Source organism: Vulpes vulpes, chromosome 8, assembly GCF_048418805.1.
Source record: "Vulpes vulpes isolate BD-2025 chromosome 8, VulVul3, whole genome shotgun sequence".
Classification (NCBI taxonomy): Eukaryota; Metazoa; Chordata; class Mammalia; order Carnivora; family Canidae; genus Vulpes; species Vulpes vulpes.
This window is the reverse complement of record NC_132787.1, coordinates 16,024,297-16,048,924: the sequence shown is the minus strand read 5'-3', so window position 1 is coordinate 16,048,924 and position 24,628 is coordinate 16,024,297. Positions and strand designations below refer to the sequence as shown.

The 24,628-nt window shown below is 35.2% G+C and overlaps 1 protein-coding gene across 15 annotated transcripts in view; it reads left to right on the top strand.

Annotated features, from left to right (window-relative positions):
- The window catches only part of DNM1L (dynamin 1 like), a 51,975-nt gene that overhangs the window by 25,349 nt on the left and 1,998 nt on the right, over positions 1–24,628 (top strand). For 2 of the 15 annotated variants that reach the window (XM_026000100.2, XM_072765600.1), the window contains 18 exons: positions 1,589–1,627; positions 3,124–3,170; positions 3,602–3,673; positions 6,586–6,672; positions 8,452–8,614; positions 9,426–9,546; positions 11,484–11,615; positions 12,588–12,794; positions 15,619–15,739; positions 15,957–16,112; positions 16,360–16,449; positions 18,064–18,156; positions 20,516–20,572; positions 21,711–21,788; positions 22,108–22,140; positions 23,809–23,985; positions 24,152–24,261; positions 24,389–24,548. In XM_026000100.2, coding sequence (XP_025855885.1) covers positions 1,589–1,627; positions 3,124–3,170; positions 3,602–3,673; positions 6,586–6,672; positions 8,452–8,614; positions 9,426–9,546; positions 11,484–11,615; positions 12,588–12,794; positions 15,619–15,739; positions 15,957–16,112; positions 16,360–16,449; positions 18,064–18,156; positions 20,516–20,572; positions 21,711–21,788; positions 22,108–22,140; positions 23,809–23,985; positions 24,152–24,261; positions 24,389–24,548 — 1,943 coding nt within the window. The remainder of the gene's footprint in view (positions 1–1,588; positions 1,628–3,123; positions 3,171–3,601; positions 3,674–6,585; positions 6,673–8,451; positions 8,615–9,425; positions 9,547–11,483; positions 11,616–12,587; positions 12,795–15,618; positions 15,740–15,956; positions 16,113–16,359; positions 16,450–18,063; positions 18,157–20,515; positions 20,573–21,710; positions 21,789–22,107; positions 22,141–23,808; positions 23,986–24,151; positions 24,262–24,388; positions 24,549–24,628) is intronic. The other 13 variants (XM_026000102.2, XM_072765602.1, XM_026000101.2 and 10 more) reach the window with 7 other exon arrangements.

Sequence of the window (24,628 nt, the reverse complement as noted above, 5' to 3'; positions counted from 1 at the left end):
TGATGTGTCTCCTCTTGGTGGTGGTCAGCAAATCTGCATATCTTAACGGATATTTATATATTTTTTTCAAAGCTTAGTACTTATATTTTATGTAAAAAACATAAAACCTCACTTAAAATGACAACTCAGCTACCGAGAACACAAAATAGATTTCAAAAGTTTTCAGTATTAAATTTCGTATGTCCTATTAATAACTAGCATAGTTCTTCAGTTTCTCATCAGAGCCTCTTTATCCTCAGGATAAACAGTCTATCTCATAAATCATTGTAATTCAGAGAAAATCAGAAACAATGAAGCAGATAAATATTTAGTTAGCCAGAAGAGTATGAGCTCCTTGACACTCTGACAACTAGAGGGGAGAAAGGGAAGAAAACATAACCAGATGGAAAAACTTTCAAAAAAGAAAAAATCAGTCTCTAACCATCTTGTATAGGGATTTATAACCTCAGAGGGCTTTGTTATGTAAGAAAGGCCCAAGTTATCAATAGTAGGTTAATTTAAGAGCAGTATATTTTAGGATGACATGAAGTAGTATAATCCATTTTAGATATGGGTTCATCAAAACAGACTAAAATAAAGTATTTAATGTTTAATGTATAATTATCAGGAAATTTTATTTAATGTGGAATCCTTCATTCTGCCAACCAGATAGGATAATTAATAATTGTCAATATGTAGAATTTCTCAGCTTGCACCCCTTTGGCCAGTTAAAAAGAATTTTCTGATAAAATCTTTTTTTTTCTTTAAAGATTTTATTTATTCATGAGAGACACAGAGAAAGAGAGGCAGAGACACAGGCAGAGGAAGAAGCAGGCTCCATTCAGAGAGCCTTGACGTGGGACTTTATCATGCCCTGGGCTGAAGGCAGCTTGAGCCACCCGGGCTGCCCTTTTCTGATAAAACGTTATTAAAAACATATTCACACTGTTTTAGAATAAGATGGTGGTTTAATTTGAAATTTGAACTTCATAATTATCTTTCATATATTTTAAAGAAATAAATCAAGCTTTCCTTAGATTTCTTTTTAGGTGAAATCCAAAAGTAGCATGCTGATTAAAAACCAAAATTGTTTTTATGGTGTTCTTTTAAATTGAGTATATATTTCAAAGAATATAATAATCCCTTATAAATCTTAATTTTTATGAATAGGGTAAAAACTTGTATATATTTACTTTCAAGGTTTTGAAAGATATGTTTGGTATGGTTTGTAGATTTTTTATACCAGGCAATTTCTCTTTCCCCATAGTCATAGATCAAATATATTAATACTTAAGGCAAATTTTTGGAGAGTGAATTAATTTTAATACAGTTGTGTTAGAACTAGAAACCAGAAGTAAAACAATTAGTTGTAATGGAAAATAAGTAAATTATGACACATAGTATGCTTTATTCATATCATTAAAATCTATACATCCCTTTAATTATAATTAATTATAATGGGAATTATAGTCATAAATTTTTAATAATTGAATGCTCTGTGCATTTGAAATGTGTTCAGGTTTCTACACATTTGATTTTTTAAAAAGGTTTAAAATATTAGGGATAAGCATTAAACTTATCATTCTGTGCTGTTTCTCTTTAACTACAGACCCTGCTACATGGAAAAACTCAAGACACCTTTCTAAAGGTTTCCTTTATCCATTTGTTTTTGGCCCTTCTTTTTCTAGTATGCCTGCATGTGTGCTATGTACTCTTACAGGCTGTGTGCATTATTTTTCTTCCATTTTTATTTGCCTATCCACATTGATTGATTGCAGGTGGTTCTTGTTCCCTTTTGGCATTGCATCAGAATGCAGGCTTTTTTTGGTGGTGAATGTATTTTATTTTTATTTTCAAAAACATGCTTGTTAAGCCAGGCCTCCTTTATACGATAAGGTAAATTTAAAACACCCCTTTGGTATGTAGTACCTCCTCTTTGAGTTCTGTTCACCTAGATTACTCCAGTCCTCCAATGAGACTTCTTGGAAGAAGGTACTAAGCTTCAAGTAGGTGAGCATTTTACTTGCAAAAAGGATCCAGTTTTATTTACCTTATTTCCACCAAAGATCAAATCACTTTTTCTTCAATATTTATTTGAATATCTTTAGTCATTTTTATTTTGATTTCAGTGGCTGATATGCATTATTCATAAACTCAGTCATTAAGATATTTAAAACTCTAAATTTGGCAAAAGCAGAATAGCTGTGCTTAGGGAAGGCAATTAGGTTATCTTTCTACAATTAAACATGTCCAGTTTCTCTGAGAAAACTAGAACAAAATTTGCTCACCAAGATTTAGACCCCTTGAAAACAGTGGCTACAGTGAATGTATTTTCCTTTTTTTCAGCAAGTGCAGGAAGGACAGACCTATTATTGGAAACTCATGTAGAGTAGCGATTTCATACAATAGTTATGATAGGTCTGTCTCTACCCGCCTCCCTCTCCCCCCAACCTACATTCATTTCATTTCTTTCCAACCTTCACTTCCAGGGGAAAACATAATCTTGGCCCCGGGGGTGTGGGGTGGGAAATCACCTTGAAAGTGCATATAAATTACATAATGCACTACTGAGAGAGTTCTTTAAAGGAACAATAAATTGTGACTTATAGGTAACCAGTAGGAAACCAAATTAAAAACAAAATGGATTTTTTTTTTAACAAAATGGATTTAATATCTGTTTCATTCACATATTGCAAATTTTTACCTTGAATTACATGTGGAAATCTATTATATGTGCTTTTCGCATTACTCAGTAGGATTCTTAGTTTTTCTTCTTTTAGCCATTTGCTTGAGTTACTTTCCTCATATAAACTGCTTTATGTGTAAGATATTTAAAAACAAAGCATATATTTTTACTATGATATAATTACATACAGAATATGAAGAGAAGTGAACAATTTTATTTGTAGAATCTAGGTTTCAGATCTAGATTTCAAAAGGAAGACCTGTGAGTAACTCTGAAAATAGTCACTTTTTGAAATATAGGATAGAGTTTTTAAAATACGAAAATATAATTTAGTAGATCCTAAAATACTGTTTATCAGTGGCAAAAAGAAACAAATGATACTATGTTGCCTTTTTGAATTCCTAAGATAAAAAGGTAATTGCCATAGTTTCCAATAAATGGAATTTTTCTTTTTCCAGGGGTTGAAGCAGAAGAATGGGGTAAATTTCTTCACACCAAAAATAAGGTAATCAGTCACACAAGAATATTATGAAGAAATAACATGTTGAAAAATTTTTTTTGTACAGATAGTTGATCATTTCTTATCATTGGTGATGTAGTATGTTAACTTGAAGCAACTGCTCCTTGTAAAATAAATATTATCTTGGTAACATGTCTAACTATAGCAGTTTATTTGGAAAACACATTAAGTTGAGTCTTACTGTAATTTGGAAATTAATTGTTGTGGGATCAAGCAGCTTTGAAAAGCTCATATAAAACTCCTTGGCTCAAAAAAAAAAAAATAAAACTCCTTGGCTCAGCAAATACATGTGTATATTAGTATTTACTAATTCTTTTAAGCAGATCCATGGGCCTACTTGAAATTTATTGACTCCTTGCTTAAGAACTGTTGATCTTACTATGAGTTTTGTGCTTTTTTGTTTCAAAAATTTTCAGCTTTACACGGATTTTGATGAAATTCGACAAGAAATTGAAAATGAAACGGAAAGGATTTCAGGAAATAATAAGGTAGGCATTTTTTAGAGCTAGAACATATAAACGTTGTAAATATATCATTCAGAGTATTCTGTATATAATGTATAATGGGCATTGTAAATTCATAGTCTTGGTATTTGAAATTAATGGAGATTTTCACAAAGACATAAAAACTTAAATCCCTTTTGTTTCTTAGAGCTTTTATGTTCTACCAGATATTTCATTTAGATGCTTATTCTTGATCTTGTGATGTACATACCACTTACATAATTTTTCTATTTAATACTGCTATAATAAGTTACCTTTTCCTAACAGATTGATTGTACTCTAACTCAAGAGGCATTGTGTAGCTTCTGAGAGTTTGAAGAACCTTCTTCTTTTTTTTAAAATTTATTTTTATTTTTATTTTTTTAAAGATTTTATTTATTTATTTATGAGAAACACAGAGAGAGGCAGACACACAGGCAGAGGGAGAAGCAGGTGCCATGCAGGGAGCCTGATGTGGGATTCCATCCGAGGACCTGGGGATCAGCCCTGGGCCGAAGGCAGACGCTCAACTGCTGAGCCACCCCGGCATCCCTCTTTTTTTTTTTTTTTTTTTAACATTTTATTTATTTAACCATGAGAGACAGAGAGAGAGATCGGCAGAGGCACAGGCAGAGGGAGAAGCAGGCTCCATTCAGGGAGCCTGACGTGGTGGGACTTGATCCCGGGTCTCCAGGATCATGCCCTGGGCTGAAGTCGGTGCTAAACTGCTGAGCCACCCGGGCTGCCCCAAGAACTTTCTTTCTTACCTGAATAATAAGGATAGAGGTAGTTATGAAAGCAAAGAGAGACTGGCTTTTTTTCAGTGAAAATGAAAACCAGTGTTAGCAGCTTAATTATTTTCCTGTTTTCTAACATTGTGAGAATTTAAAGTAAATTTGGTGTCTAAGATGCCATTAACCTGACACAGGCACTGTCACTGCTTCCTATAAATGCTTCTGTTTTCTCTTTTTTTATTCTTGCTACCATTCTCTGTTCCCTCCCCCCCTTTTTAAAAAATCTCCATTCTTGTATTATCCAGAGGCTCTTTATTTTTTATTTTTTTAATGATTTAATTTATTCATGAGAGATGGGGCTGCTGGAGGGGCGGACACTGACACAGGCAGAGGGAGAAGCAGGCTCCATTCCATGCAGGGAGCCTGATGGACTGAATCCTGGGTTTCCAGGACCATACCCTGGGCTGAAGGCAGCACTAAACCACTGAGCCACCGGGGCTGCCCTCCAGAGGCCCTTTAATCCCACAAGTGGGCCATAACCCAGAATATTCAACAAGTATTCATTGAGCCCTTTAATCTGCCAGATGCTGTGCTAGAGAGGTTGTCCTGACAGGCGTTTTTGGAGCCGTATCAATTCTTTATGCCTAGTAAGGAGATTATCTCTCTGACTAAGCTTTGTTCGTTATTAAACTGGTAACTGAGTTACTGCTGCTGCTGCTACCATACTTTCCTGAATTTCTAACAATTGTGTTGTAAAAAGAAGTAGAAGAAGTGGCAAGAAACTAGATTAGCTTCTCCTTGGTCCTGTTTTCAGGGATAATTTTGACTTTGGGGGTATTATTAATCATAATACGAATCTGAATTCTCCTGCATCCCCATGGATTTACTGAACTTAGGAATTGGTGGTAATTTCACATAGGGCTAGAATTGAGTGGATGTGACTAATGTTTCAGAAAGTTTTAGTTACATTAAACTGAATGTCATGAAAGATAGAGTCTGGATACCAACAAGATGTTTAATTTATGGTGGGGATGTGATATACTTACCTAGCAGGTTTTCTTACCCAGTGTCCAAAGGATGAGAAGTCCCCTACCCCCAAATCTGTGAAAAGTCTCTTCTTTCCTAAGTCATATTTGTAATGAAGTAAATACTTTGATCTTATGTAAGTAATATGTACAAATATCTGTATTATATGTACAAATATCTCAGTGATTTCATATGCCTAACATAAAACCCTGAAGGATTTAAAATATCTGTGAGATTGGAATTACAGAAGCAGTTGAGGAAAGCTTTGTATTAAACATGATAAGGGAATGCCTAAGAAGCACACAACCTAGGTAGGTATGCTGAATATCAGCATATGACTTTGAACACTGGTGTATTTGAAGTAGAAAAGTAGTTTGGAGTAACCCAATATATCTCAGAGTAAAGGATGTTCCAGAAAAGCTTTCTGGGAAGTTAGAATTTTCAATGGATTAATGAAAGAAGATAGAAAGTAGGTAAGAGAAAAGGACATTTAAGGGCATGTGCAAAGACAAGTTATGCATATTTTCTGTATGCCCTTTAACTTGTAGCTGGCTCAGCTTCAAAATTTTTAGAGGGCTAATGGTGAAGAGAAGGCAGTCTGTGTAATAAATAATCTCAGTCCAGGGGAGAGAAAATAGAGGTATCTCTCATTATCCAAATTCTTACTACTTGGATTCAGGGATCTGAAGATTTAGGTAAATTTTCTGAAGAATCTCTTAAAATACACACTCTTGCTACTTGATAGTCAAAGATTAGGAACCAAGTTGAAATGGATAACTTGTTTGCCCATGCCTCACTGTCTGCTCAACCTCATAAATTTGGATAGTGATACAGTTTTCTTTAGTTCAGCACTAAGTCTGTTAAACATATTTAAGAAGTTGTATCTATTCAGAATCAAGAGACAAGAATGTAAAATAATGCAAGGGAAATAAATTTTTGTATATTGATGTTACAGAATTGGATAAGATTATCACCTGCTATATGGCTGGCTGCCTTACCTCATGTGTTTCCTCAAGTTTTGATTGTTTAAATGTTCATAGTTTAATTCATACTTAAAAGCGTCTAATGTCTATCTGCTTGAAGTGAGGTATACTTTAGCAATTTATATTTCACTGAAATTTTAATGTGATTTTAATATATTTTAAAACTTATTTTTAGGGAGTAAGCCCTGAGCCAATTCATCTTAAGATTTTTTCACCCAATGTTGTCAATCTGACACTTGTGGATTTGCCAGGAATGACCAAGGTAAAGATTAGTTGTTACTCATTGTGGATTTGGTCATATTTGTTTTCAATTGTGGTCGTTTTTGCTTGACCTTATGAGAATAATCAGCTTTTTTTTCCCCCCCAGTTGATCTATTAGCAGCATTGAATATAGTCGAGCCCTCTGTTCTCATTGAAATACTTTCTTTACTTGGCTTCCAGGATACCATACTCTGCAGGTTTCTCTCCAGTCTTACTGGCCACTCCTTCTCTGTCTCTTTTGCTGGTTTCTTATCTTCCCAGTGTTTCCACAGTGAGTGCCCAGAGCTATTTTTAGACCTCTTGTCAGTTGGGTACACTACCCTCTCCCCCACACCATTGATTTCCTCCAAACTATGGCTTTTAATATATGAATGTCTATGCTGACAGCATTTAAACATCTCCAGACTTGTATATCCCAACTCTCTATTTGGCACGTACACTGAAGTGTCTAATAGGCGAACTTTATGTGTCTCATGTTAAATTTCTTACCTATTCCCTCAATCTTACTTAATACTTCTGTAGTCTCCACCACCTCAATAAATGGCAACTTTCTTCTTTCTTAGGCCAAAAAGTTTGTAGTCATCCTTGACATGACACGTTTTATTCCACACCCTACTTTCTCAGAAGATCCTTTTGGTTTTCTTTTCTTTTCTTTTTTTTTAAATATTTTTATTTATTTTTTCATGATAGAGAGAGAGAGGCAGAGACATAGGCAAAGGGAGAAGCAGGCTCCATGCAGGGAGCCCGATGTGGGACTTGATCCCCGGACTCCAGGATCACACCCTGGGCCAAAGGAAGGCGCTGAACCACTGAGCCACCCAGGGATCCCCTCCTTTTGGTTTTCCTTACATTTAAAATCTGTCCAGAACTCCATTTTATCTTACAAATTTGTAGCTACCATCCTGACCTAGCCACTATCCTATCAGCTGGATTACTACAATAGCCCTCCTAATAGGTCTTCCTCATAATCTTATTCTTAAGCAGCCAGAATGATGCTATTAAGGTGAAAATTAGATTATGTCATGCCTTGGCTCAAAATCTCCAGTGGGTTTTCATTTCATTTATAATAAAAGCTTAAGTTCTTAAAAGTGATTTAAAATATCCCTGTTATTCTGACTCTTTCTGTTCGAGTTTTCTGCTCTTACTATTCATTGTGCTGGAATATTCTTCCCTCAGATATCTGCATGTACTTCTCCCTTATCTCCTTTAGTTTCTGCTCATTCTCTTAAATGTCATTATCTGAGTGACTTTTTCCCTCATTTCTCTTTTTGAAAGCATAATCCTAAAGTAATTATTTAAAAGTATAACCTTATCTGATCACTCCCTAGCTCCTTGTTCTGCTTAATGTTTTCCATAGCTCTGCCACCACCTAGAAAATATATATATGTATTTGCTTATTAGCTACTTCTCATCACTAAAATATAAACTTAATGAAGACAGGAATCTTGGTCTTTTTTTTTTTAAATCACTACTGTGACATCTGATGTATAATGGTGCCTGAATTATAGTAGGTTGCCAATAAATACTTGCTAATTGAATGAACGAATGGATTTGCCTCTGGGCATTGACCAATCCTTTACACGGTAAACTTTTGATATTTGCAAGAAATATGTTTTGAGACTTTAATACTACCAAATTCATATATAATGCTAGTACTATATACGTTCTTCATTTTAACTATCTGTGAATGGAGTAATACCTATATTCTGTAGATTAAATTGGCAGGGGGGAAGTTGAGTTGATTTTTATTATTAGTTCCTTGCTCATCTGTTCGGTTCAGGTGCCTGTAGGTGATCAACCTAAGGATATCGAGCTTCAAATCAGAGAGCTCATTCTTCGGTTCATCAGTAATCCAAATTCCATCATCCTTGCTGTCACTGCTGCTAATACAGATATGGCAACATCAGAGGCACTTAAGATTTCAAGAGAAGTAGATCCAGATGGTAAGGACAGATATTAATGTTTAATGAGATCCTTGATTAACAGTGGTAAATCTACCCTCAAGAAAGGAGTATTTATTTTTAAAAGTAATTTCTCTAGCTATTAATAAAGATTTTAAAAATAATGCATTCCTATTTTGCTTATAATTACAAATAGAAATTCTGATGGAAATTAAACTTTAATGGGTTAGTTGCTGTATAGACAAGGCAAAAGCACTTGACATAATATCCATATTTGTAATGGTTGCCTAATGATTTTAAAATTATAAGATGGTTTTGTAAAGAGGACTTGTTTTGTATCAATAAAATGATTTAGATTTTTAAATGGTTGACTTCTATGAATAATTAACTCTCATAATCAATGTAGATGATTGTGTTACCTACATTCTGCAGAGGTAGAAAACATTTAGAAAGGGCAGAGGAAATTCTTAGAAATAAAGGTAAAATCCTTTTAAGAAGCATTTATAACTCCAAGGATTATGTTTGTAAGTCCTAATTTAGTTCATACTGTGGGTCAGTGTATGATATTTGACTAATGCTGTGGTGTGCATTTCTTTATATAAAATGGCAGCTTGCAGGGATTAGTTATTATTGCTGCTAATAAATGTAGCTTTGCTTCATACAGGAGCACCCAGGTACCCCTATAATTAGGTTTTAAAAAGTATTTGTAAGCAAAGGTCAGAAAAGCATTACTAAAATGACAGAGATAATGTTAAGGAGGAATTATAGATGAGGATTTTTCCTTATTAATACCTAATAGCTTTATTTAATGGATCATTTTCTTCTTTTGTTTTTTGTTTTTTGCATTTACCAGGTCGCAGAACCTTAGCTGTAATCACTAAACTTGACCTCATGGATGCGGGTACTGATGCCATGGATGTATTGATGGGAAGGGTTATACCAGTCAAACTTGGAATAATTGGAGTAGTTAACAGGTTAGCAATCAAGAATGGGATAAGAATTGCAGCATTCCCATTTCAAAGGAAATCTGAATTTTATTTTTATTTTTTTAAAATGATTTTATTTATTTATTTGACACGGAGAAAGAGCACAAGCAGGGGGAGTGGCAGGCAGAGGAAGAGAGAGAAGCAGGCTCTCCATTGAACAGGGACCCTGGGATCAAGACCTGAACCGAAGGCAGATGCTTAACCGACTGAGTCACCCAGGCACCTGCAAATCTGAATTTTAAAAGCAGTTTTTTAAAAAAAGAAAAACTTTTTTTTCCCTTTTATATAATCTTGGTATTGCTAGGAATTTATTACTCTGAAGAGAGGAGAGAGATTCACATTAGCCTCCTATGGGCATTTGTAATGGAAAGTGTTTTTAAAGTAAGCAGTCCATAAAATGAAAGAAAATTTAATAGCCAGGGTGGAAAATTTCTGCCTATTATGTTATATATGAGGAGTGCACTGGAAGAGAAAAAAAAAGTATTATTTAGTTTGTTCACATTCGAGACAGAGTCTGTAAATAAGGTGGTAGGATTTTAATAAACTGGTTTAACACCTCTCGTATTAGTGATCCTTTTTAATTGCCAGGATGACTTGGAGAAATTTTATTAAAGGTATCCTAATCATAAATAGCTGGTATTAAAAATTATAGAAAAGAAACTCCTGTTGAGTGTCTAATTATATTTTAGATCCTCTTCTGTTAGCAGTTTCCAAATGGTAGCTCTTTGAATCCTTATAACAGCTCTGTGAGGTAGGGGATGATGTTTATTTTATAATCAGAAGACTCAAGCTATACATCCACCAAAGTCACATGTGAAAGATTTCAAATGAAGATCTTTAGTCCAAAGCCTTTATATATATATTTTTTTTTCCAAAGCCTTTATAAGTAGGAAGCATTGAAATGAACATGAGATCTGGGTTCTACTCCTTGTTTGTCCATAAACTAGATATGTAATGTGGATTTAAATTTTTTAAAGATTTATTTATTTGTTTGAAAGAGGAAGAGGGAGACTGAGATCATGAGTCTGAGCCAAAGTCAGACAGACACTTAACCAACTGAGCCACCCAGATACCCCTTTAATGTGGATTTATTTTTTTTATTTTTATTTTTTTAATTTTTTTTTAATTTTTTTATTTATTTATGATAGTCACAGAGAGAGAGAGAGAGGCAGAGACACAGGCAGAGGGAGAAGCAGGCTCCATGCACCGGGAGCCTGACGTGGGATTCGATCCCGGGTCTCCAGGATCGCGCCCTGGGCCAAAGGCAGGCGCCAAACCGCTGCGCCACCCAGGGATCCCCTAATGTGGATTTAAATGCCAGCTAACATCTTTAAATCTCAGGCCTTTTAAAATGAAACTGTTTTTACTAAAGTGATACCCAGGGTCCATTACAATTAAGTTGTCTGCTTTGTATGTCCTATCTTATCCATACTTTGGCTTTTTTTTTTTTAATCTGCCCCCTCCCATTTCATGGCGTAAGACTTGCATCTATAAATGACTGCTCTTGAAGTTAATTATTTTTGATAGAAATTAGATACCTGTATATGGATAAAATATACTGCTGGTTATCATATTTATACTTTTTTTTTTTTCACTTGTCTACCCTGTTACTTCAGACTGCTGCTTTTGGCAGTAGTTAATGGTAACAGTGAGGCCTAAACTATTCAGGTATTACTTACAAGTCACAGGTTGAATCTTGGTGGAAGTACTTAACATGTGATCTTGCGTAGGTTAATGTCCCTGGGCATCAATTCCTTTGCTGTAAAATGGGATAATACCTACTGCAAGAATTACTGCAAAAATTAGATAACACAATCCATATCAGGCACTACAAGCAATGTCTGGTGCTACTACCATCATCATCTAAGGTATGTAGAGGACCACAATTGACTTTAGTTAAACAGTTTGTTATTTTTCAACCTTAGGAGCCAACTAGACATTAACAATAAGAAGAGTGTAACTGATTCAATCCGTGATGAATATGCTTTCCTTCAAAAGAAATACCCATCTCTGGCTAACAGAAATGGAACAAAGTATCTTGCTAGGACTTTAAACAGGTAACGTTTTTACTCTTGGAAAATACGGTCTTTTGGTTTGGCAATAGGTGTCTGTGAGCTCTCATTTTTAGTTCCTTTTCATAACATTTTTGTGTGTACAGTTTCATGTTTTGTTTCTTGTACAGTAGGTTCTTGTAATGTAGATAGATGTCTTTTTGTTCAGGTGACTGGCATTAAATTATGTAGTCTAGGAGTGCTCAAGGGAATTTTAAAATGTCTTAATTATGAAGTTCTTGACAGTCTAATCTTTTGATAATAGAACTAAATAGCAGATGACTAATTTCCCCTTGGGGTTTCAGGAACTAAATTAAAATGTCTATTTTTTACATAACCAATTGTTATTTTCGGATGTCTTCTGTTCTTATCCACAAAAAGAATTTAAAGTATATACCTTGAATCCTTAATACCCACTGATGGTAGAGGGACTGGAAAAGCTTTCTAGATGATTTTTAAATGACTGAAATGAAAGTTGTTTTCTCTTACTTTTGTCGTATTCCTTAAATAAAGGCTCATGGACTTGGATCTTAATAAGATGGGGTTGAAGGCAAATTTAAAAAGTGTTGACTAAATTCTTTGTTCGTGTTCAACCCATCAAATTGTAGCGATTGCTAGAGAGCCAGATATAAATTGAAAAAATTATTTTTATATTAATTACAATTACCTCATAGAAAGTAAGCTACTCAGTATAATTCTATCTACATAATTTTGATTTCTGACTTCTGTTTTACTGTGGATACTCAGCACAGTGAAAATGATTACTTAGTCTGAAAAATGTAAAAAGTGTGGGCTCAATATCATCGTGTCTTTTTTTCACACTAAGCATTTACTTCCAGCCTAATATTGCTTTATTTCCTGCCAGGACAAATTATTTGACAGCTTTTACCATTATTGGCACATTAAAAATTTGACCTGTTTGGGTCTTCAGAATACACAGCTTTACTGTAAGAATCCTTTCTTTCTGACCTTTGTTAGGTTACTGATGCATCACATCAGAGATTGCTTACCAGAGCTGAAAACCAGGATAAATGTTCTAGCTGCCCAGTATCAGTCTCTCCTCAATAGCTATGGTGAGCCGGTCGACGATAAAAGTGCTACTCTGCTCCAGCTTATCACCAAATTTGCCACAGAATATTGTAACACTATTGAAGGAACTGCAAAATATATCGAAACTTCAGAGCTGTAAGTAAAAAATTTCTCTATGGGTTTGCTTATCTGAATTGCTGGGTTACTTTTGCTTTCGTAACAGTGACTTTAACTCTGAGATTTTCTGATCATGATTTGTTATTTGCAGAATAGTGTTTTGCAGAAACAATAGGATGCTGTCTGACATATGTGTTAATAAAATGCTTTGTAAACTAGGTAAAGCACAGTAAATTTGTTTTTTTTAGACAAGACTTTGATAAGCATTTAAATATAATTGATAATTTAACTTTTTAAATATTTGTCTCTTTAATAGACACACTATGATTTTTCATGGAAAAAAAAAAAGAAAATGCAGATAAAAAGAACAGAAGGACAAAATGACTTAATTCCACTATCCAGAAATAATCCCTGCTAATTTTGGCATGAACTTAGACGTTTTTCAATGCAATGATAAAATATTATAAATGCCTGTATTACACATCTTCAAAAATCAGATCAGAACACTATCATGCTGTTTTGGATGATTTCCTTTAAATCATTGTGTCACAAACAACTAATATTAATTTTATACATTTCTATTATCAATCTTAAAATTTACATAGTATTTTGCTTTTTAGATACACCCTCATGTCTTGAACCAGTACCCTACTACTGATAGTTTCATTTAAATATAAACAGTGTTTTGATCGACTATTTTGGGGGCATGAATCTGAGTAAACCCTTAGGCTAAATTCTTAGGATGGAATTACTATATCAAAGGGAGAACATCCTAAAAATCCCTTCCTGTTATCATACTGTTAGTGGATTATATTGTTTTACTGTTAGCAATATGTAAGAATGTTCATTTCTCTGAACTCTCACTTTAAAAAAAAGTTTTTAATTTTGAAATAATTATAGACTTCCAGGAAGTTGCAAATAAATATGCCTTCCTAGGTCCTATTAATCTTTCCACCCCATCTTCCCTAGTGTTGACATCTTGCATAACTGTAGTACAGAAACAAAATGAGAAAATGGACCAAGGGTACAGCCCACAGAGCTTATTCAGATTTTACCACTTGTGAAATTATACACACATTGGTATGTGTATTCTGTGTACTTTTGTGTGACACAGGTGGCCTGTTATGTGAGTTAATTCTATAAAGACAGTATTTAACTAATTGGTGAATGGTTAGTCATATTATAATATATAATATTAATATATAATATTAATATATATTATATATATAAACATATGGCATATTGAGGGGAAATACAGATTACTAAGATGAGCCTTTGAAGCACTTAGTGGGTAAGGTAGAACAAGATAACACAAGGCATGATTCGGTGGCAAACAGGTGTATAATCAAGTATTTTTATTTAAATACTTATTTAATATACTGCATATCTAGAAAAGTGCTTATATATGGGGAATTTTATAAGTAGTTAATAAAGCAGATATCTATCTGTGTAATCATTTAAGCCTTAAAACATTGAGGAGAGATCATTTACATTTCTCTGAGAGACTGGGTAAGTGCCATAGTTAAGAATGTGTTATGGTTGGGCTCTGAATAGGATATAGGGAAGCAATAAGTAGAAGAGTGTTTTAGGCTTTTGGGGGACAGCAAAGAATAATGCAAAAGGTGTATTTGGGGAATGGCATGTACGGTGGCAGGACATAGCAGGCGGTTAGGCAGCAAAGGCATCTGAGAACAAGATTGTGGAAAGTCAGATATCTTCAGAATTTAGAGAACTTCCTGCCATAGAAAATAAAACACTTTCAGTCAGAGGAGTACCCATTTTAGAAGGATAATTTTAATCATTATGGAAAATTATTTGGAGAAAGGATCTGTTGGAGGCAAATGGATAATTTAACCATTTTTAAATGTGGTTTAATAGCATTTGGTTACAGTCACAATATTGTCTAAGCATCAGATGGTGTCTATTTCTAAAATTTTCCTCACCCCAACAGAAACTCTGTAACCATTAAGCAGTATTTCTTTGTTCCCTCCTCCTCCAGTCTCTGGTAACCTCTAATTTACTTTCTGTCTCTATGAATTTGCTAATTCTAGATATTTTATATGAGGGGAATCATATAATCTTTGTCCTTTTGTGTCTGGCTTATTTCACTTAACATAATGTAGGTTGGTACCTTCTTCTTAGACTATGGTAAGAAAGTAGTGGATAGTAGAGATTTAATTTGTTTAAAGCAGAAGAAAACTGTAGCCCATCGGCCAAGAAGGATTTTTACATTTTTAAATGGTTGAAAAATATTCAAAGAATATTTCATGACATGTTAAAATCCAAATTTTAGTGTGCATAAGTTTACTGGAACACAGCTACACTTATTTGTTTGTATTTTTGTCTATAGCTGCTTTTGTGCTCAGTAATTGAATGGAGTTGTCGTGGCAGGGACCGTATGGCCTGAAAAGCCTAAACTATTTACTATCTGGCCCTTTACAGGAAAAGTTTGCCTATCTTTTCTCTAAATTGTGAATAAACAGAAATAAACAAGATATCATTTCTTGTCTTTTAAAAAGCTCATAGTCAAGGAAACTAAGGGCAGAGAAAAGATGTTTAATATTTCTTAGTTACCTGATGTTTTTGGACAGACCATTATTCTGTATGTGTGTCTGTGTGCATGCAAACAAATACACACATGTGATGGATGCCTTTTGTGGAATGACTCTTGTTCATTAAAAGAAAAAAATTACAGAAACTGGTTCATAAGGGAGTTGAGAACACATGGAAATGATCTAAAAGTAATTGCTTATCTGAGACTTTATCAGACAATAAGACCTTAAAAGCTTATAGAAAGGCTTCTAACTTGTAGCTTCTTTCCCTTTTAATAATAATAGAAACCATATACTTCGTTGCCTTTCAGATGCGGTGGTGCTAGGATATGTTATATTTTCCATGAGACTTTTGGGCGAACTTTAGAATCTGTTGACCCACTAGGTGGCCTTAACACCATTGACATTTTGACTGCCATCAGAAATGCTACTGTGAGTATGCTCAATTTTTAGAAATTTTTTAAAAAGTTAAGGGTTTATTATAATTTTTAACCCATTAGCTATATCTTTAAAGGAATTGTATTTTTGCCCTCATACTTAATATAAGGAAGCACTTTTCATGAAAAATAACAAAAAACATGATTTATTTTAACTTAGGGAAGAATTAAAATTTAATATAGCTATAATAAGAGCTCAAAAAATTTTTTAGGGTCCTCGTCCTGCTTTGTTTGTGCCTGAAGTTTCATTTGAGCTATTGGTGAAGCGGCAAATCAAACGTCTGGAAGAACCCAGCCTGCGTTGTGTGGAACTGGTTCATGAGGAAATGCAAAGGATTATTCAGCACTGTAGCAATTATAGTACACAGGTAACTGAGAAATGTAACGTGTCAGATTAAGTAGTAAATAGACGTGAAGCGGTGGTTTTGTGGATTGGGAGGAAGTATGTAAGATGGGCTAAAAATAAGTTAAAAATCTGCATTTTTCCTTATCTGAAAGTGATTTGAAGTGTAATGCTATCTGTTGCTTAAAATCTAATTCAGTATTTTGGTGATTATTTAATTTTCCTTTAAACAAAGTAGACTGTTAAATTTTTCTTTCTTCTATCATTTATAGGAATTGTTGCGGTTTCCTAAACTTCATGATGCCATAGTTGAAGTAGTGACTTGTCTTCTTCGTAAGCGGTTACCTGTTACAAATGAAATGGTGAGCTGCTATTTTCACAAATCATCATGGTAACCACTAAAGAAATTTTTTTGTATAGCAATAGGAGTACTTTAGAGTTTAAGCCATGTTTCCCAGTGTATTGGGAAGAAAAAGAAGTAAACTTCACTCTTATTTCAAAGGACACAAGTAATTCTGGCATGAAGTATAGTTTTCTTCATATTTTAATCACTGTTAGCCTACAGTTCTAGGTTTTCATAAGAATGTAGTTAGTGTTGACGATTGTGAATAGCTTTGCTATACTATATAGCACCACTGATCTAATGGAAAATTAGTTTAATAATCAGGCCCGGTAAACTGAGCTTTTATATAGCAAACTATTTTAGCTCTAGTACATCAGGGTAATTTGGCCACTTGTAGTTTGCTTGTTTGATGATGCAACACTGCAATATCATGGTTGCTTGCTGCTCTTTTCTGGGTTACTGCTATCCTTAAAAATGCTGAAATTGGCAAAAATAGGGGATAAGCATTTGAAATTGCCTTATGTCTCTATTTGTTGGCTGCGTGTTTTGTTTCCCTTTCTGGTCACTAGAAGTGCATTTGGATCCTTGGCTCAGGATGGTGGCGAGTCCCCATGGAGGTTTACAAAGAGTACAAAACCATCCCTGGAAGTATAGAATGTGAGCGCTGCTATTTGGCAGTTTCCCTAGAGAGTGGAACACCCAGACTGAGAGGAGCAGGATATAGTTAGCCTGATCTCAGTGTCTACCCAGTGACAGCACAGAATCATTGGAATTTCATTTGAATAGATGCTTTTCACCTTGGTTCTTGATGTTTTTAGTACTCATCTAATACCCAATTTGTTAAGGCAGACAGCTGAAGGAGTTAATCTCTCTGCAATGCTGGGGAAATGAATTTCAACTTTCCTTTTTTTTATTGTCCTGTTTTGATTATTGTTATTAGGATTTCAGACCACATACAATATTTAAACTGTGTGTCTAAGGCTAATCAGTCATTATCTCAGGTCTTTCAATGTATCCTTTGCTCAAAGTTAACAGCTTTTATATCTGATTATGAAATGTTTTCGTATTGAAACTGAACTGAAACTTTGAAATGGATTAGCAGGTCATCTGAGGTTTTATTATTTTTAAAAGATTTTATTTATTCATGAGAGATAGAGAGGCGGAGGCAGAGGCAGAGGGAGAAGCAGGGTCCCCCCCGAAGGGAGCCCGATGTGGGACTGGAACCCAGGACCCCAGGATCATGACCAGAGCCAAAGGCAGACGCTCAACCACTGGGCTGCCCAGGTGCCCCTGAACCTGAGTTTAGTAGCAAAATTATGTAAAGTCTTGGAACTTTAGGTTTGCATCAGGGAATTTTTTTTTCCTCTAGCAAAGTACTTCTAACTACCTTAAGGTCACTTCCTCCCCTCCCTCTAAAGGGGGAAATGCATTCTTAGATGCTGAGATGTAAATTATTCAAAAGATAGAGCAAATTATATGGCATAACATGTATCAGTTGGAGTATAATTATTGACTATTAATTTAGGCATCAGTTTCCCATACTGTCTTTTTAAAAACTGTTTACTAAGTTTTGTTTCCTAAAGTAGTTAGGTCGCTGTATTTTTGTATACGGTCTAATTTTGTTTTTTTCTAGGTCCATAACTTAGTGGCGATTGAATTGGCTTATATCAACACAAAACATCCAGACTTTGCTGATGCATGTGGGCTAATGAACAATAATATAGAGGTAAATACCATTTGAATTGTCTCTTTAGAGAGAAAAAAATCTGTTGTAAATCAGTTGTATCAAATTTACCAAGCATGGGATAACTATAAAACATACATAGGCTATGTCATTTATGGTCTGTCATATCCCAGGAAGTATGACAGCATTACATTGTTACATAACTTTAATTGTCAAAACCACCTGGAGGCATTTTTCTCATTTTCTGTTTACACAATTGTAATTCAGAGGGGACCTGGGATTCACTGATTTAGTGTTGAAGGACTGCCTGCCTGCTCCCTTTCAGTAACTGTTGTAGTTTATTCAGGTTGAAGAGTGCAAAACTAAGTGTGTTTAAAATAGTTTTCATTTGGCTCTGAAAGCTGAGAAGGAAACATTCCAAGAATTACCTAAATTAATTAATAGTAAATTTTCATCAGTGCTGGGGTGGTTGCATTTCATAGCTCTTTTTTTTTTCCCATTTGAGTTGAATGTTGCAATGTTGTTTAAGATCTCACACAGCCAAGGCTAGTGGATAAAGCAATTTATCCAGATGCTGTTTTTTTCTTTCTTGGCTACTTTTATCCAAGAACAGTAAATTTTTCTGCTTACTCGTTAATCCAGTAAGACCTTAAGAGCCCTCTTCTTTATAAAATTTCCTTTTATGCATATGGATGGACAGAAAATTCTAAGCATGTAATTTGGAAACTGGAAGGGACCCTGGGTCATCCGCTTCAGTCTTGGTTAAACAGATGAGGAGTCTGAGGCCCAGTATTGGTAACAGTATTTTTTTAGTGCTTATTTTGCTGGGCACTGTTGGAGGAAACAAGCACCTTCTCTTTGTAACAGGTATAGGGAACTATTTTATAGCTATTTAGCAGAGGCGACTCAGTGTCAGAAAAGAAAAATTCAAAATGGACACTTTAAAGCACTTGGAAAGGGCACTGGGTAACCATTATGTAAAAATTAGCATGTAGACACTTAGAATAAAGATTTAGTTCTTGTAACATTGAAACCTCCTTCCATGGAAAACTAATGTATGGGACTTTGTGATACTGACAAGGTCATTTATGATGATTTCAGCTAAGTTTTTTTTTTTTTTTAACAAATGAGCATGTCCCTGTTTTTAATGATTCATGACAAAGAACATTATTTGGATATTCTCAGTAATCTTTACAACAGCCTTTTAAGGTTAGATAATGTTAACAGACTACAAAACTGAGGGCTTGAAAGAGTTGGTAACCTGTCCAGTTAACAAAGTTAAATAAACCAGGACCATTGTCCAGGGCCAGCTGAGGTCATAACTGGTTGGTAATGGACTAGGATGAGAATTTCTGGGCTTTAGATTTTCCTGTGTTTTGCTTTGTGTCCTGTCCCTCTTCAATATGTACAATATGTAACAACCTTATTCTGAAGGTTGTTAAATCCCCATATTTTTCTTGTCTGCTCTATTTTTTTTATCACTGGATTCTCCCCATGAGAAAAATGAAAATCAGCCAAGTATCTGTCAAAAGAAAATCTTAAGTATAAAAGATCACAGTGGAAGCTTTGTTAACGTCTTTTTTGCAGGTTTGAGAGTGCTCATAAAATGGTTGCTCCTTAGGAGCAATTTTGACTTTATTTAACCTAAATGCTTTCCTAGGTCTTTGTCGCTCCCTGGGAAAGAGCTGTGAACACCTCCATCTTTCTGTTTGCACTCTTGCACCGGTCATGGTGCTTGACATACAGTAGGTGTTCACTACCTGTTGATTTGAACTTAACACTGTTTCTTAAGCTTTGTACCAAGTTACCTGATATTGGCAAGTTAGAAGAGTGGGTGGTCATTCTGTTAAATTAGGTTTTTCTCTACTTTTATTCTGGGAGAGTTTAGAATAAAGGAAATGGAACATCCTGAAAGGATAATCTCTACCACAGTATTCAGGGTTTTGTGGGTGGGAATTGTGTGAATTTAACACAGAGGTGTGCAGGGTAGAGTGATTTTTAAAGGCTTACGTTTTCTGTCATTTGTGCGCTTAGAAGATTCCGCATGGTGTGCTAAAGGCTTATGCACACGTTTATGTGGGGACAGCTGAAACCATGGACGCCTAGTGGGAAAGGCAGAGATGTCGGCCCATTGCCCCTCAATTGAGAATCCCTGGTACAGGGAGCCACTATAACTGACGTTATATTGTATCCTTCAGGTGTGTTGGGCAGAAAAAAAGATTGAGAAGCATTGGGTTAAATGATTTGTTTGTTTTAAAATAAAATTGTGGCATGAGTCCCAACAGTGAGAGGATATACTGTAAGTTATTCCACACTTTTCAATTCAGCTGAACATTTTTTAGTAGGCTTCTATCTCAGTGCTCTGATAATCACTTTGGTTTGGTTTGGTTGTGTTTTATAGGAACAAAGGAGAAACAGGCTAGCAAGAGAATTACCTTCAGCTGTATCACGAGACAAGGTAAAAAAAAACTATTTTAAAAGTATATTCCCAATATGCAAAGGATTGATTGGTAAGCCTTAATATTACTCAGTTCTAGGAACAGTCTTTTCTTCATCTCCCTTTACTATTTCATTGGAACTGTTTCATTGTTTGAGTGAAGATATGCAAGTTTATTTAAAAATAGGTTGAAGTAAAAGATAATGGTATCTTGAAAACATTAGAAAAAATGCTTAAAGGTGAATTTTAAATACCAAGCTTTTATTTATTTTTAAAAAGATTTATTTTATTTTTTATTTATTTTTTTTTTAAAGACATTTTTTTTTTAAATTTTTTATTTATTTATGATAGTCACAGAGAGAAAGAGAGGCAGAGACATAGGCAGAGGGCGAAGCAGGCTCCATGCACCGGGAGCCTGACGTGGGATTCGATCCCGGGTCTCCAGGATCGCGCCCTGGGCCAAAGGCAGGCGCCAAACCGCTGCGCCACCCAGGGATCCCTAAAAAGATTTATTTTAGAAGAGAGTGACAGTGCACACAAGAGAGGGGGAGCGGGATCAAGGGAGAATGAGAGAGAGAATCTCAAGCAAACTCCAGGCTGAGAAGAGCCCAACACGCGGCTCCATATCAAGACCCCCAGATCATGACCTGAGCTGAAACTGGGAGTAGTCAGAGGCTTAACCAGCTGAGCCACCGAGGCACCCCAAAATATTGAGCTTTTAAAACAAAGCTTATGGTGACTTTATCAACTTTGTAAAATTAGTTGAAATGACTTTACTGTAACAAGGCATTTTGGAGAGAAGATAATGTGCACATAATAGGTTTTGGTTTTCTGTAACAGTTGCATAGATTAAAATGTATGTATACAAATGTGTTATCTTGAATTCTTTACCAGAAAAGATCTTACCAGATTCCAAAAGTAAAAATGAAGTTTTTGAATTTGGATTTTTCTTAGGTATTCATCTGAAGAAGGTTTTTTAACGAAGGTGACAATAATATAAGAAATACGAATAAGCCATAATTTTATATCCCATAATTACTTTTATTTCTCATGTTACTTTACTATTTTGATACAGAGCAGAAAAATTTACATTTATAGAACGTTTCTGAATGCACTTTTGGCATCCTTGATTTTCTTTCCCTGCATTTTTTGCCTTTAGTCTTATAAAGTTCCAAGTGCTTTGGCACCTGCCTCCCAGGAGCCCTCCCCTGCTGCTTCTGCTGAGGCTGATGGCAAGGTCTGTTCTGATTCTTAATCTAAGCCTGCATGCCTAGTTGTTTGGTGCAACATAATCATCTGGAGACACCACACTGTACAGTAATAGCAGAACATTAATGTGGGTTGTTGTGCTAAGGTTAGATCATTTCATTCTAATAGGAATCTTAAATTATGTAACAGCGTATACTTTATAAATTATTGTTGACATGCCTTTGCTTGTAATAAAGATGCACACAAAAATAATTTAAAGAGGAAATTATCCTGCATTTTTGAAATTCAGGCTATTGGTATTTAAATTTTGCTTGTTAAACTGCATGTTTTAACATATCTTTTAACAGTTAATTCAGGACAGCAGAAGAGAAACTAAAAATGTGAGTCTCTTGCTTCAGAATGGAAATGTACCTTTGGTTCTCATTGAAACACTGTCTTCAAAACCATTGGAGAAGCTGTTTGTACCATAGCATCTGCCCCTTGTCTGTGTTCCATTTTTTGTTTCTCTTACCTAACTAACCCTTCTAAGATGGCATTAGTTCTAGTTTTAACATTTCCTTAAATAACAACTACAGGCTTTCTCCTAGTTTTGATTTTAATATTGTGGTAGGGAATTGAGATTCCAGAGATGAAAGTTAATACTTTTGAACATTTCCTCTTTAAAGGCTCTGAGCTCTGTCCAGTACTAATGGATAACCCTCTCCTGCTTTCTTGTGCTTCCATGCGGTTTGCCTTGTCACCCTAAACACCTAGCTTATTAACATGTGCCTTGGCAGCTTAAGCAAATTCAAAACAGGGACTGCAAGCGCTTGAGACTGTCAATTTTTGATCATCTTTTTTTGGGGAAGATGAAATCATCAATGACTCATTCAGACCCATCCTTATTTCTGGTTTTTCTGCCTTTGGCTCCTTTCCTCACTTAATTGTCCAGATGTAAGGTTCTGAACCTCAAAAGTTTATAAAGGTCTTACCTTCTCTCAGCCCACTGTGCTGAGGATTTATTGCTTTAAGTTTTATTTCACTCCTCGCATCACTCTGAATTTGCTGACTTTTTTTTTTAATCGTTCACTGGTGTTTAAAGATACAGTTACTCATTTTAACATTAGTGTATAAATATACTGCCTGTATTGAGCTACGGCATATCTTAACTAGCATATTTGAGGCAATCTGGGCCAGTATTTTGATTCAGAATGATACCCCAAACTGACTTTTGGAAAAATTAAACAGTGATATTACCCCCAAAAGGCTAGTTAACCATTCATCACCCTATAATTGACCCCCAGTTCTTTTTGTTTTGAAAGCTGATTTTTTTAACAATTGCCATAACACTCTGTAAGATCTTTTTAAGGAGCATCTAAAACTATTCTTATATGTTGATGAGTTACTGTTTTTTCCATTTTCCTAAACATTCTTTCTTGTATAAACTAACAGCTATCCTAGAAAAGAAGGTGCAGAAGTACTTGTGATTACTAGATTTCTTTCCACATTTTAGGCAGCTTCAAAGTCACTGCCAGCCTAAGAATTATGAGTGTATCCTTGTTTTATTAGTTTTATTCTATGGTATTTTGTTGACCAGTAAAGATGTAAGCTAACTTAGAAAACTCTGAAGTTTTGGAGACATTAGTTCATAGAACTTTTGGAGAGATCATAGGTCAATAGTGTGTGAGATTACTTTGAAAAAATTAGGCTAAATGGCAGCTGTTTTTCCTTGTGCTTTTAATAAGTACTCTTGTTTTTAAGGGCAGTTTATGCTTTTCCCACAATCTGCTGTTAGAGGGGTTGGAGAAGAGGAAGAATATTAAAGTTAGCAAACGATAAAGAAAAATTAAATCTGTTGGCTGAGGCTTGCAAAGAAATGACAACAAAACCTCTTGTTTATGATAGCTCAGGGTTCCAGTTATACATGCCACCTACCATCTTTTTGAATAGAGGAAATTCCAGATGGGTACTGGATGTGTGTTCTCCTTGACTGCTGTCAAAGAAAATGAACTTTAGGTAATGTCAGGTATGATACAGTGGGAATAGGTTTTGGAATGTGTTTTTTTCAGGTTGCGGCTGGTGGTGGTGGGGTTGGAGATGGTGGTCAAGAACCAACAACAGGCAACTGGAGAGGAATGCTGAAAACTTCCAAAGCTGAAGAGTTACTGGCTGAGGAAAAATCAAAACCAATTCCAATTATGCCAGCGAGTCCACAAAAAGGCCACGCTGTAAATCTGCTGGATGTGGTAAGCCATGCAAATGGGTGAACACCGCTAAGATAACCAGATTGCTAGGAAAACACCTCAAAAGACAAAATGAACTGAAAGTCACAAAAACTTCTGGAACTTTTAAATGTTGCTGATTCAAAATGGCACACAAGTAAAAATTTTTTCTTCCCCTCACTCTGTTTAGCCAGTGCCTGTTGCACGAAAACTATCTGCCCGTGAACAGCGAGATTGTGAGGTCATTGAACGACTCATCAAATCGTATTTTCTTATCGTCAGAAAGAACATTCAGGACAGGTTAGTACTATAGTATGAAATCAGATTAATATTGCTTGATGATTCCATTATCTGTTTTGAAAATACGTGTTTTAAAACTTAGGCTTTTATTCTAAATTAATGGATCATCTGTTGTTTTGTTTTGCAGTGTGCCAAAGGCAGTAATGCATTTTTTGGTTAATCATGTGAAAGATACTCTTCAGAGTGAGTTAGTAGGACAGCTGTATAAGTCATCCTTATTGGATGATCTTCTGACTGAATCTGAGGACATGGCACAGCGCAGGAAGGAAGCAGCTGACATGCTAAAGGTACTGTAAAGGGTTTTGTATTGTCACACTTGGGTGGTAGATGTAAACATTACACTGTTAAAAATGCATTCAGATCCTTG